Consider the following 13640-nt stretch of genomic DNA (forward strand, 5'->3'; position numbering starts at 1 on the left):
TTACAGTAGAGGAGGCCGTGGATAGACATATCAGAATGGGAATGGGACTTGGTGGATAGACATAGCAGAATGTCTATCCGTCTCCGCCGCATCTGCTCTCAGGATGAGGTTTTTCATTCCAGGACAAAGATGATGTCTTCCTTTTTTAAGGAAAGGGGCTTCCCTTCCTCCACCATCAATTCTGCTCTCAAACGCATCTCTCCCATTTCACGCACATCTGCTCTCACCCCATCCTCCCACCACCCCACTAGGCATAGGGTTCCCTTTGTCCTCACCTACCACCCCACCAGCCTCCAGGTCCAACATATAATTCTCCGTAACTTCCGCCACCTCCAACGGGATCCCACCACGAAGCACATCTTTCCCTTCTCCCCCCTCTGCTTTCCACAGGGATCGCTCCCTACACGACTCCCTTGTCCATTGCCCTCCCCCTCTTTCTGCTTTCCACAGTGATTGCTCCCTACGCGACTCCCTTGTCCGTTCGTCCCCCCCAATCCCTTCCCACCGATCTCCCTCCCGGCACTTATCCTTGTAAGTGGAACAAGTGCTACACATGCCCTTACACTTCCTCCCTTACCACCATTCAGGGCCCCAAACAGTCCTTCCAGGTGAGGCAACACTTCACCTGTGAGTCGACTGGGGTGATATACTGCATCCGGTGCTCCCGATGAGGCCTTCTATATATTGGCAAAACCTGACGCAGGCTGGAAGACCATTTCGCTGAATCCCCACGCTCTGTCTGCCAGAGAAAGCAGGATCTCCCAGTGGCCACACATTTTAATTCCACGTCCCATTCCTATTCTGACATGTCTATCCATGGCCTCCTCTACTGTCAAGACGAAGCCACACTCAGGTTGGAGGAACAACACCTTATATTCCGTCTGGGTAACCTCCAACCTGGTGGCATGAACATTGACTTCTGTAACTTCTGTTAATGCCCCACCTTCCCCTTGTACCCCATCCCTTATTTATTTATTATTGTTATTATTATTTTTTCCCTTTTATTTTCCTCTCTTTTTTTCTCCCTCTGTCCCTCTCACTATAACTCCTTGCCCATCCTCTGAGCTCCCCTCCCCCTTTCTTTCTCCCCAGGCCTCCCGTCCCATGATCCTCTCCCTTCTCCAGCCGTGTATCACTTTTGCCAATCAACTTTCCAGCACTTGGCTTCATCCCTCCCCATCCTGTCTTCTCCTATCAATTCGGATCTCCCCTTCCCCCTCTCAAATCTCTTACTATCTCTTCTTTCAGTTAGTCCTGACGAAGGGTCTCTGCCTGAAACATCGACTGTACCTCTTCCTATAGATGCTGCCTGGCCCGCTGTGTTCACCAGCACTTTTTGTGTGTGTTAAAGAAGTTCCAAGCTCATAAAAACAAGTTTGTCACATGTACATCAAAACATACAGTGAAGTGTGTTGTTTGCATCAACAACCAACACAGCCTGAGGATAAGTCAGGGGAGAGACCGCAAGTGTCGCAATGCTTCCAGCACTAATATAGCATGCCTAATTCACTGCAATGCAAGACAAAGAGGCTAGAGTAGGTCTTACTTGTATCTACACTGCCAATCAATAATATCATGGTTGATGTTTTATCATAGTTCCACATTCCTGAATTAACCAAGTGTCCATCTGAGCCCTCATGACCCACCAAGGTTGAGAATTCTGAAATTCAAAGTCACCATCCTCTGAGTAAGTAGAGTGTGAGATGCCTTAACGACTATCGTCCAGTAGCACTTACATCTATGGTGATGAAATGCTTTCAGACGTTGGTCATGGCGAGAATAAACTCCTGCCTCAGCAAGAACCTGGACCCACTGCAAAGGATCAAAAGAAGCTGCAGAAAATTGTAAAATTAGTCAGCTCCATCTTGGGTACTAGCCTCCATAGTTCCCAAGACATTTTCAAGGAGCAGTGCCTCAGAAAGGCAGTGTCCATTATTAAGGACCCCCATCACCAAGGGCATACCTTTTTCTCATTGCTACCATCAGGAAGGAGGCACACACTCAGTGATTCAGGAACAGCTTCCACCCTCTGCCATCTAATTTCTAAATGGACATTGAACCCATGAACACTACCTCACCTTTTTTGTTATTATTTCCGGTTTTGTATTATTTTTAATTTAACTATTTAATATACATAACTTAGTGTATTCATTTATTTTTTCTATATTTATCATATACTGCTGCCACTAAGTTAACAAATTTCACGACATATGCCGGTGATACTAAACCAGTTTCTGATTCTGAATAAAACGTTAATCCCACTTTTGCCATGAATGGCTATCTCCTTCCACTTAGTGGCCACTTTACCTTCTATACCCAATAAAGTGGCCATTGAATGTATGTTGGCGATCTTCTGCTGTTGTAGCCAACAAGTTCAAGGTTCGACATGTTGTACGTTCAGAGATGCACTTCTGAACACCACTGTTGTAACATGGGATTATCTGAGTTATTGTCACCTTCTTGTCAGCTTGAACCAGTCTTGCCATTCTCCCCTGACGTCTCTCATTTAAAAGGCATTTTCATCCATGGAACTGTCACTCACTAGATTATTTTTTTGCTTTTTGCACTATTCTCTGTAAACTCTAGAGATTTATGTGTGAAAATTCCAGGAGATCAGCAGTTTCTGAGATACACAAACCACCCTGTCCTGCACCAATGATCATTCCACAGTCAAAGTCAGATAGATCACTTTTCTTCCGCATTCTGATTTTGGTCTGGACAACTGAACCTCTTGACCATGTGTGCATACTTTATACATTGAGTTGCTGCCACATGACTGGCTGATTAGATACAGTATTTGCATTAACGAGCAGGTGTACCTAATAAAGAGTCCACCTAGCTGGGGGGACAGATCATTCTTATCAAGGCTACAAGAATTTTGTATTAATCAATGACATTCGCTCTCATTCTTCTGAATCTTAATCTCTCTTCATATGACATCCTTCGCCCCTGAAATCTGGTATGAACACTCTTCCTGTGCATAATGTTCCAAATGTGGTCTCACGAGAGCACCATATAGTAAAAATCCTTTCTCTTGTATCTAAATTTTTAAAAAAAGATTAGCTTTACTTGTCACATGTACATTAAAACATGCAGTGATATGCATCATTTGTGTCAAATTATATCAGTGCAGATTGTGCTAGGCAGCTTGTAAGTGTCGCCACACTTCTAGCTGCAGAATAGCAAACCACAACTCACTAACCCTAACATACTTGGAATGTGGGAGGAAACCGGAGCGCACAAGGGAACTGGGGCAACCAGAGGAAATCCACGGAATCACAGGAAAAACATACAAACACCGCTCAGGCAGCAGCAAAAATTGAACCCAAATCGGTGTGGTAATTGCGTTATACAAGCCACTAACTCTACCGTGTCACCACTTAGCTAATTCAACAAAAACATAGATAATCAGATCCTGGCCTCTTCTCCCTTTCCTAGCTATTCCCAACAGTCCTTTTATTCCTTTTTTGTTCAAAAATCCTTTACCCTTGATTCCTACTTGTTAACTTCAGAATACAGCTACAACAAAATTACGACAGTGGGAGAGACAAGGAGACTGGGGGTCTTCACAAGGAAGGATCACTACAGACTGCTATCTTGCAACCTATATAGTAGAGAATAAAAGTTCACCGTGTACAGCGTGTATGCATTACTTGCATTGGACAGCAAATTGACAATTGGAGCCAGCTCTGTCCCTACAGTAACTACTTTGGCTACATCCATTAAATGTACCTTTGGGATTGATCCTTCCTCAAAACGTAGGACATGGTGATGAACGGTTTCGGTCCAAAACTTCAACTGTTTATTCACCTCCATAGATGCCTCCCGACCTGCTCCTGCTCCTCCAGCATTTTGTGTGTTGGACACAAGCTAAAGTTTCTTCATACCATTTGGGGGAAGGTAAGTTTAGTTAAACTGTTACTGAATTTAGTTTTCTTTTTCCCAAAAATACTAGTAATCATTAATGGATATGATGAATCCCAATGAGTTCAGTAAAATGTGCCAGGCTCACTCAGGTTACCCTGGATTGCACACCCACAGCAACCCAACTCTTAACAGCCCTTCACAAGAAGCTTGTTGAGCTGTCAACTGTATCAAAACCAAGTGTAATGTAGTGTAGAAACTACAGCCTGGCTACCTGACCACAGTACAATAGGATCTGACTGTATCTGCTGGTTAAGAGTTTGATCAGGTGTATGAACTGATAAAACATTGGAGTCTGGTTGGTCATGCCATATTGGTCCAGCTTTGTACTTTACACAGGTCAAGATGACTGTCTGGTTTGATGCAGCATCCTCTCTCAATATACAAAAATTACAGCGAACTGTCAGGACAGCAGAATTGCTGCAGAAAGGAGCAGGCAGGAAAGATCACTGTGGACACTAACCATCCAGAAAACTGCCTTTTCCAAAAGCTCCCTTTTGGAAAGCACGATACGGCTATTAAAACAAAAATTTAATGCCACTTTAAAAATTTCTTCCCTAGGCAGTTAATCTGATCAGCCATTCTCGTTAGCCCCCACGCCCCTCTATCTATGACCCCCATCACTGCACTGAAAACACTTTAAACCACTTTTTATGATGCTGCTTACATTGTAAATACATGCTAGTATTTATGCATTTATGTACATTTATTCCGTATCTATACTTCTAACTTTATTTTTATATAATTCCTTACTCTGGATAATCGCTGAATTTATTTTTTGTTGCACGTCTCGTCCTGACCAACACACCACATAATACCTAATACCTGTAAATGTATTTGGTGAGTAAAGTTGATCCCTGATGATTTGCTAAGTGCTAGCCCACATCCTGTTTTCTGATCAATGGCAATACACTGTTTGCCAACACCTGGCATGTCAGGTCAGATCAGATTAAATATAGAAAAAATGACTAGTCCTCAAGCTAGTTATGTGTGAATGGGCCAGGTCAGGGATTAATTTTTACATCTGAGCCACACTCAGCAGCAATTTAGTTGACAGCTCATCAATACACCTTCAAAGGCAATCCGGTTTAACAAATCCAGACATCCCACCTCTCCCGGAAGTTCCGGGAGTCTCCCGCATATTAATAGTGGCTCGCAAATTATATACAATATCACGGAAATCAATTTTTTTGAGAGCGAGCGAGAGAAAAGCAAGAGAGAGCGCAAGAGCGACCACGAGAGAGCATGCGCACAAGAGAGAGCGAGAGAGAAGGCAAGCGAGCACGCGAGCGAGAACGAAAGCAAGCAAGAGAGGGAGAGAGAGAGCGGGCAAGAGAGAAAGCGAGAGCGCTTGAGAGCACGTGAGCGACGAGAGAGAGAGTGAGCGCGCGCGCGAGCGAGAGCGCACCATTGCAGTGTTCCAAAAAATATATAAAAGGTACGTCACCCCAGACTACACTAAAGTGTACCCCTGCCTAATAGGGGTCAAAAATAATGACAGTGTTGCTCACTGTACTGTTTGCAACAGTGACTTTTCTATTGCCCATGGTGGGTTAAGACTGTAAAAGACATGTTGAGGTGAGTTTAACAGGTGTCATTCATTCATTAGCATAGCGAACGTTATTTAAACTAACTGGCCAGCTGCTAAGGAGCTACTCTATTGCAGACATCCCACCTCTCCCGGAAGTCTCCCGCAAATTGATGGTGCTACCTCCCTGAAATGAGTTTTTGCAGGGTGGGATGTCTGCAAATCTCACGTCTCACAACCAATCTCCCAGATGTAATAGTGGCCTGAGGACCTAGGGTAACGGAGGAACTGAAGGAGATTCACATTAGGCAGAAAATGGTGTTGGATAAACTGATGGGACTGAAGGCTGATAAATCCCCAGGGCCTGATGGTCTGCACCCCAGGGTACTTAAGGAGGTGGCTCTAGAAATCGTGGACACATTGGTAATTATTTTCCAATGTTCTATAGATTCCGGATCAGTTCCTGAGGACTGGAGGGTAGCTAATGTTATCCCACTTTTTAAGAAGAGGGAGATAGAAAACAGGGAATTATAGACCAGCCAGGAGGAGTTCCGCAGATGCCGGAAATTCAAGCAACACACTTCAAAGTTGCTGGTGAACGCAGCAGGCCAGGCAGCATCTCTAGGAAGAGTCCTGACGAAGGGTCTCGGCCTGAAACGTCAACCGTACCTCTTCCTAGAGATGCTGCCTGGCCTGCTGAATTATAGACCAGTTAGCCTGACATCAGTGGTGGGGAAAATGCTGAAGTCAATTATAAAGGATGAAATAGCGGCACATTTGGATAGCAGTAACAGGATTGGTCTGAGTCAGCATGGATTTACAAAGGGGAAATCATGCTTGACTAATCTTCTGGAATTTTTTGAGGATGTAACTATGAAAATGGACAAGGGAGAGCCAGTGGATGTAGTGTACCTGGACTTTCAGAAAGCCTTTGATAAGGTCCCACATAGGAGATTAGTGGGCAAAATTAGAGCACATGGTATTGGGGGTAGGGTACTGACATGGATAGAAAATTGGTTAGCAGACAGGAAACGAAGAGTAGGGATTAACGGGTCCCTTTCAGAATGGCAGGCGGTGACTAGTGGGGTACCGGAAGGCTCGGTGCTGGGACCGCAGCTATTTACAATATATATTAATGATTTAGATGAAGGGATTAAAAGTAACATTAGCAAATTTGCAGATGACACAAAGCTGGGTGGCAGTGTGAAATGTGCGGAGGATGTTGAGGTAATGCAGGATGATTTGGACAGGCTGGGTGAGTGGACGGATGCATGGCAGATGCAGTTTAATGCGGATAAATGTGAGGTTATCCACTTTGGTGGCAAGAACAGGAAGGCAGATTACTACTTGAATGGTGTCAAGTTAGGAAAAGGGGAAGTTCAATGAGATCTTGGTGTCCTTGTTCATCAGTCACTGAAAGTAAGCATGCAGGTACAGCAGGCAGTGAAGAAAGCTAATGGCCTTCATAACAAGGGGATTTGAGTATAGGAGCAAAGAGGTCCTTCTGCAGTTGTACAGGGCCCTGGTGAGACCACACCTGGAGTATTGTGTACAGTTTTGGTCTCCAAATTTGAGGAAGGACATTCTTGCTATTGAGGGAGTGCAGCGTAGGTTCACGAGGTTAATTCCTGGGATGGTGGGACTGTCATATGTTGAAAGATTGGAGCGACTGGGATTGTATACACTGGAATTTAGAAGGATAAGAGGGGATCTGATTAAAACATATAAGATTATTAAGGGATTGGACACGCTAGAGGCAGGAAACATGTTCCCGATGTTGGGGGGAGTCCAGAACCAGAGGCCACAATTTGAGAATAATGGGTAGGCCATTTTGAACGGAGTTGAGGAAAAACCTTTTCATCCAGAGAGTTGTGGATCTGTGGAATGTTCTGCCTCAGAAGGCAGTGGGGCCAATTCTCTGGATGCTTTCAAGAAAGAGTTAGATAGAGCTCTTAAAGATAGCGAAGTCAAGGGATATGGGGAGAAGGCAGGAATGGGGTACTGATTGTGGATGATCAGCCATGATCACAGTAAATGGCGGTGCTGGCTCGAAGGGCTGAATGGCCTACTCCTGCACCTATTGTCTATCCCATGAATAAGCTGACATTGAAAGAAGTTCAGTGGGAGGGAGAAGTGGAGGGAGAAAGAAAATAAAAGTCACAGCCAAATAGATTTTAAGACCAGAAGACATAGGAGCAGAATTAGGCCATTCAGCCCATTACATATACTCCTTCACAGCTGATTTTTTATCCCTCTCAACCCCATTCTCTTTCTTTCTCCTCATAAACATTGACGATATTCAATATGTTTCAATGAGATCCCCCCTCTTTCTTCTAAATTTGAGCGAGTACAGGTACAGAGCAATCAAACTCTCCTCATATGCTAACCTTTTTCATACCCAGGATCATTCTCGTGATCTCCTCTGGACCCTCTCCAGTGTCTTTCTTAGATAAGGGGCTGAAAACTGCTCACAATACTCCAAGTGTGGTCTGACCAATGCCTTATAAAGCCTCAGCGTTATATCCTTGCTTTTATATTCTAGTCCTCTTTCCCTTCTAGCTTTCCCTTTGTATCAGAAACTGCTCTCACCTTAAAATTGGGTTTGTTCAGGGTAAAAACTATATAGTTTCTTTCTCTGCAGAAACAAGAGACTAAAAAATATTACCACATTCATGTTAAGATATTGGGAGTGAAAGCACTATATAAGCAGCTCAAATTTGCTAGATATATACAGAAGTCTAATTCTGCAAACACTGGCATAGGCAGGAATTTGGATAACAATTAACAATTTAAAATACTAGAAAAAAATAGAGTAAGGATTACTCAAAGAACACCAAGTGTCAAAGTGTCATTGTAATTTCCCACCGCTCCTGGACGATTAAGAGCTCTCCCTTGCAGCCTCTGTCAGAGGGAAAGGTTACCAAGTGGGTGAAGAAAAGATTCAAGGATGCTCTCAAAGCCTCCTTATCAATAACAATAAAGAACTCTCAGAGCTATTCAGCTCAGTGATTCTGTGCCGGCTCTGTGCAAGAGCAATGTAGCAGATCCCTTTTACCATTCCCATCATAAACATTTTTATCAAATCAGCTAATTCAACCTCAGTCATCAAGTTAAAGCCATTCAAATCTCAACAGTTCTTTTCCTCATCTATTCCTTCAATCTCCTCACTTACCAATACAATTGTTAACCTGAGTCAGCAGAGAAACTTCTTAAAAGGCTAGTATCCAACTTATTATGAAAGCTGCTGGTAATTATTTCATTGACAAAATCCGCTAGCACAAATACTAGCAAATCTCAAGCCACACAGTGCTATACTGTACAAAGCAGAATCAGGATCAGGTTTAATATCACCAGCATATGCTGTGATACTTGCTGTCTCTGCAGCAGCAGTAACACAAAAATAGAAATAAAAGTAGTGTTCATGGGTTCAGTGTCCACTTAGAAATCAGAAGGCAGAGGGGAAGAAGCTGTTATTGAATTGTTGAGTGTGTGCCTTCAGGCTTCTGTATCTCCTTCTTGATTGATAGCAATGAGAACAAGGCACAGCCTGGGTGATAGAGGTCCTTAATGATGGATGCTGCCTTTTTGAGGTATCAGCCCTTGAAGATATCCTGGACACTATGGAGGCTTGTGCCCATAATGGAGCTGATTAAGTTTAGAACTCTCTGCAGCTTATTTTGATCCTGTGCAGTAGTCCCCCCGACCAATACCAGATGGTGTCAGAATGCTTTCCACAGTACATCTGTAGAAATTTGCAAGTGTATTTGGTGACATACTCCTAATGAAATATAGCTGCTGTCATGCCTTCTTTGTTACTGCATCGATATGTTGGGTCCAGGATAGATCCTCAGAGATATTGACACCCAGGAACTTAAAACTGCTCACTCTCTCCACTTCTGATCCCTCTATGAGGATTGGTGCGTGTTCCCTCCTCTTACCCTTTCTGAACTCCACAATCAGTTCTTTGGTCTTACTGACTGACATCTGAGCAGTCTGTGGAAAACAATAATAACCAGTATAAGACATACCCTCTTCATTACCCCCATCTGAGAGGAAGTACAGGAGCCTGAAGACCCACATTTAATAACTTAGGTGCAGCTTCCTCACCTCTGTCTTAAACTAATGAACAGTCTTGTTATTCCTTTTTTTTTGCACTATTAATGTTGTAATTTATAGATTTTTATGTCTTTACACTGCCACAAACAAATTTCAAATCATATGTCAGTATTAATAAACCTGTTTCTTATTCTAAAAGCATTTACAGAAACAGTTTTTATAATTACTATACAGCATATACAACAGTTTATAGGGGACAACTATGATATGGGACAGTATGGGATTATATGCGACAAACCTAAATATTTTAATCGTTTACTATCAATTAGATCTTATCATCTCTGGTAGATTAATATAAAGTTGACACAGGTAGCTTTGCATTCCTAAAGTAAAGATATGTCACATTTTCTTATGATACAAAACAACATTTTTTTTTTACAAAAATGTGTGCCCCTAGCCACTTCATTGGTACCTAATCAGACCGTGTGGGTTTCCTCCGGATGTTCCAGTATCCTCAAAACATTCCAAAAGCATACAATTATGGTTAGTAAGTTGTGGGCATGTTCTGTTGGCACCAGAAACAAGGCACACCCAAGCACATCCTCAGACTGTGTTGGTCATTGACACAAATGACACGTTTCATTGGAGGTTTTGATGTATATGTGACAAACAGAGCTAATCTTATAATAATTTATTCACCAGTTATTGTTTTTAATTGCAGTTTTTTTTTATAATTTATAGTAATTCCGTGACTTTGCACTGCACTGCAAAACAACAATTTTCACATCATGTGATAACAGATCTGATTCACTGGCTACATATCAAAAAAAAAACAAAAATTGCACTTTGGATAGAATTTGGTGACATATGCACACTGGAAATATTGATTCAAAGCACAAAAACCAGTGTATTTGTCAACTTCAGATTAGCAAATAGAAAACAAACCCAAATCCCCTTTTCAGCGCTATTCGACACTCTTGCAGTACATTTCGGGCAGACAGCAAGCGATGCATCACTGTACACAAGTGAAGTGGATGCACTGACGTATTATGCATCACGAGCAGAATTTAACCCTCTCCCTGGTCAGCACAATAGTTTTTACTAAGGTCAACTGTTGGCAGTGCAGCCATTTTCCTTTTTTTGACTTGAGATATTTCATGCCTGAAACTCCTAGATACAGAAGGACATTCTGCGGGAGCAAACAGCTTGTGGTGAGGACAGCTCAGAGCACTGGGGAATAGAACTGACAGTAAACCAACCTCCAAACAGTTTTAAAATGGGAGGTAGTAGTACCTTTCCCTCTTGTTTGTTTCAGCATGTGCCTGGAGCCAAAGCCACAACCTCTAAATTTAGAGAAAGAGCAAATTTGATGGCAATACACACAAAATGCTGGAGAAACTCAGCAGGTCAGGCAGCATCTATGGAAATGAATAAACAATCAATGTTTCGGGCTGAGACTCTTCTTCAGGAATATAATAATGGTAATATTAGTTATCACAATTATGGTATAATATATAGTGACAATTACAGGATAACTCTCACAATCTTTTAACAGCTTTCAACAAATCAGATCATGACACCGTTTGAAAGCATTTTTTAAAAGAAAACTTAACAGGCACGTCTTCACATGCATGAATTTAAGACAAATATCACACATCTTTCCTGAACCGGAGGGGCATTAACATCCTATCGGGAAGTTTTGTTAATACTGCATGGTGGGGTTTAAACTAGAGTTGCAGTGTGATGGGAGCTAGAGTGCCAGAACAGTTAGCGTGGGGTTTGTGGAGTCAGATGTTCGTAAGATCTCAGACAAGGTTAGGAATCAAAAGGTTGAGCATGGTGCGACTCGTGTCCTGAGCCGTGAAAATTTTTATACAAGTAGTATCGTAGGAAAGGCAGACAACAGTGCTAAAGATGAGGTAGCTGGTTTACAGAGGCAACGTGCAGTGAGGAGCAAAATTGCAGTCAACAGGACGACTTGCAACATAAAAGGCAGACAAAATCGAAAAGGGTGAATGCAGGATAAAGGATGTTGTATTTGAATGCGTGCAGTATATGGAATAAGGTAGATGAACTTGCAGCACAGTTGCAGATTGGTGGGTATGACGTTGTAGGCATCACTGAATCATGGCTGAAAGATTATAGCTGGGAGCTTAATGTCCAAAGATACATTTGTATCAAAAGAACAGGCAGGAAGGTAGAGGAGGTGGCATGGCTCTGTTAGTAAAAAATGAAATTAAATTAGAAAGAGGTAACATAGGTTCAGAAGGTATTGAATCATTGTGGATAGAGCTACGGAACTGCATGGGTAAAAAAGACCCCAAGTTGTATACAGATCCCAGCCCCCCCCCCACAAATAGTAGTAAGGATGTGTCTACCAATTGCAATGGGAGATAGAAAATGTATGCCAAAAGAGTAATGTTAAAATAGTCATAAGGGACTTCAATATGCAGGCAGATTGGGAAAATCAGGTTGGTGCTGGATTCCAGGAGGGGGAATTTCCAAAGTGCCTACAAGATGGCTTAATACAGCAGCTCATGGTTGATCCCACAAAGGGATCCGCTATTCTGGATTGGGTGTTGTGCAATGAATCAGAATTGATTAGAGAACTTAAGGTAAACAAAAAATTTCAGGGGCAAGTGATAATAATATGATCAAATTCACCCTGAAATTTGAGAAGGAGAAGCTAAGGTCAGATGTATCAGTATTGCAGTGCAGTAAAGGGGATTACAGAGGCATGAGAGAGGAGTTGGCCAGAATTAATTGGAAAAGAACACTGACAAGCATGATGGCAGAGCAGCGATGGTTGGAATTTCCGGAAACAATTCAGAAGGCACAGGATATACACATCCCAAAGAGGAAGTAGAAACGTGAAGGAACGATGACACAAATGTGGTTAACACCAGTTAAAACCAACAAGAGAGCATATAATAGAGCAAAAATTAGTGGGAAATTAGAGATTAGGAAGCTCTTAAAAAACATCAGAAGGCAACTAAATAAAGTCATTAAGATAAATATGGAATATGAAAGTAAGCAGACCAATAATATTAAAAAGAGGATACCAAACAGCATATTAAAGAGTGAAAGAGAGGCGAGAGTAGACATGAAACCACTGAAAAAAAATTGCTGGAGAGGTAGTAATGGGGGAAACAACAAAATGGCAGACGAACGGAATAAGTATTTTGCGTCAGTCATCACCATGGAAGACGCTAGCTGTAAGCTGGAAGTTCCGTGTCAGGGGTCATGAAGTGTGTGAAGTAACGATAACTAGAGAGAAGATTCTCAAGAAACTGAAAGGTCTGAGAACAGATAAGTTACCTGGACCAGATGAACTACACCCTAGGGTTCTGAAAGAGGTAGCTGAAGAGATTGTGTAGGAATTGGTAATGATCCTTCAAGGACCAATAGATTCTGGAATGGTTCCGGAAGACTAGAAAATTGCAACTGTTACTCTACTCTTCAAGAAGGGAAAGAGGCAGAAGAAAGGAAACTACAGGTCAGTTAGTCTGACCTCAGTGGTTGGGAAGGTGTTGGAATCGATTATTAAGGATGGGGGCTCAGGGTACTTGGAGGCACATGGTCAAATAGGTTGTAGTCAGCATGGTTTCCTCAAGGGAAAATCTTGTCTGACAAATCTGTTGGAATTATTTGAAGAAATAACAAGCAGGAGAGTCAAAGGAGAATCAGTTGATGTTGTGTACTTGGATTTTCAGAAGGCATTTGATAAGGTGCTTCACCAGCTCTGATACCATGGTATTTACAGGAAAAATTCTAGCTTGGATAAAGCAGTGGCTGACTGGCAGGAGGCAAAGAGTGAGAATAAAGGGAGCCTTGTGCAGGATTCCCTAAAAGTTAATTTGCAGAATGAGTAAGGCAAATGCAATGTAGCATTCATTTCAATAGGACTAGAATATAAAAGCAAGGATGTAATGCTGAGACTTTATAAAGAACTGGTGAGGCCTCACATGGAGAACTGTGAACAGTTTTGGGCCCTTCATCTTAGAAAGGATATGCTGAAACTGGAGAGGGTTCAAAGGAGGTTCACTAAAATTATTCCAGAATTGAATGGCTTGTCATATGAAGAGCGCATGATGGTTCTAGGCCTGTACTCACTAGAATTCAGAAGAATGAG

General features: G+C 42.3%; 1 protein-coding gene across 6 annotated transcripts in view; it reads right to left on the reverse strand.

Annotated features, from left to right (window-relative positions):
* Positions 1–13640, reverse strand: part of LOC140191482 (phosphatidylinositol 5-phosphate 4-kinase type-2 beta-like) — a 238037-nt gene that overhangs the window by 162109 nt on the left and 62288 nt on the right. The window contains exon 1 of one of the 6 annotated variants that reach the window (XM_072248932.1): positions 3733–3862. The exons of the other annotated variants lie outside the window; for them this stretch is intronic. Coding sequence (XP_072105033.1) covers positions 3733–3816 — 84 coding nt within the window. The 5' untranslated portion in view covers positions 3817–3862. Of the gene's footprint in view, positions 1–3732; positions 3863–13640 lie in introns of those variants that run through there. 6 annotated transcript variants of the gene reach the window in all.

Source organism: Mobula birostris, chromosome X (assembly GCF_030028105.1).
Source record: "Mobula birostris isolate sMobBir1 chromosome X, sMobBir1.hap1, whole genome shotgun sequence".
NCBI classification, from domain to species: Eukaryota; Metazoa; Chordata; class Chondrichthyes; order Myliobatiformes; family Myliobatidae; genus Mobula; species Mobula birostris.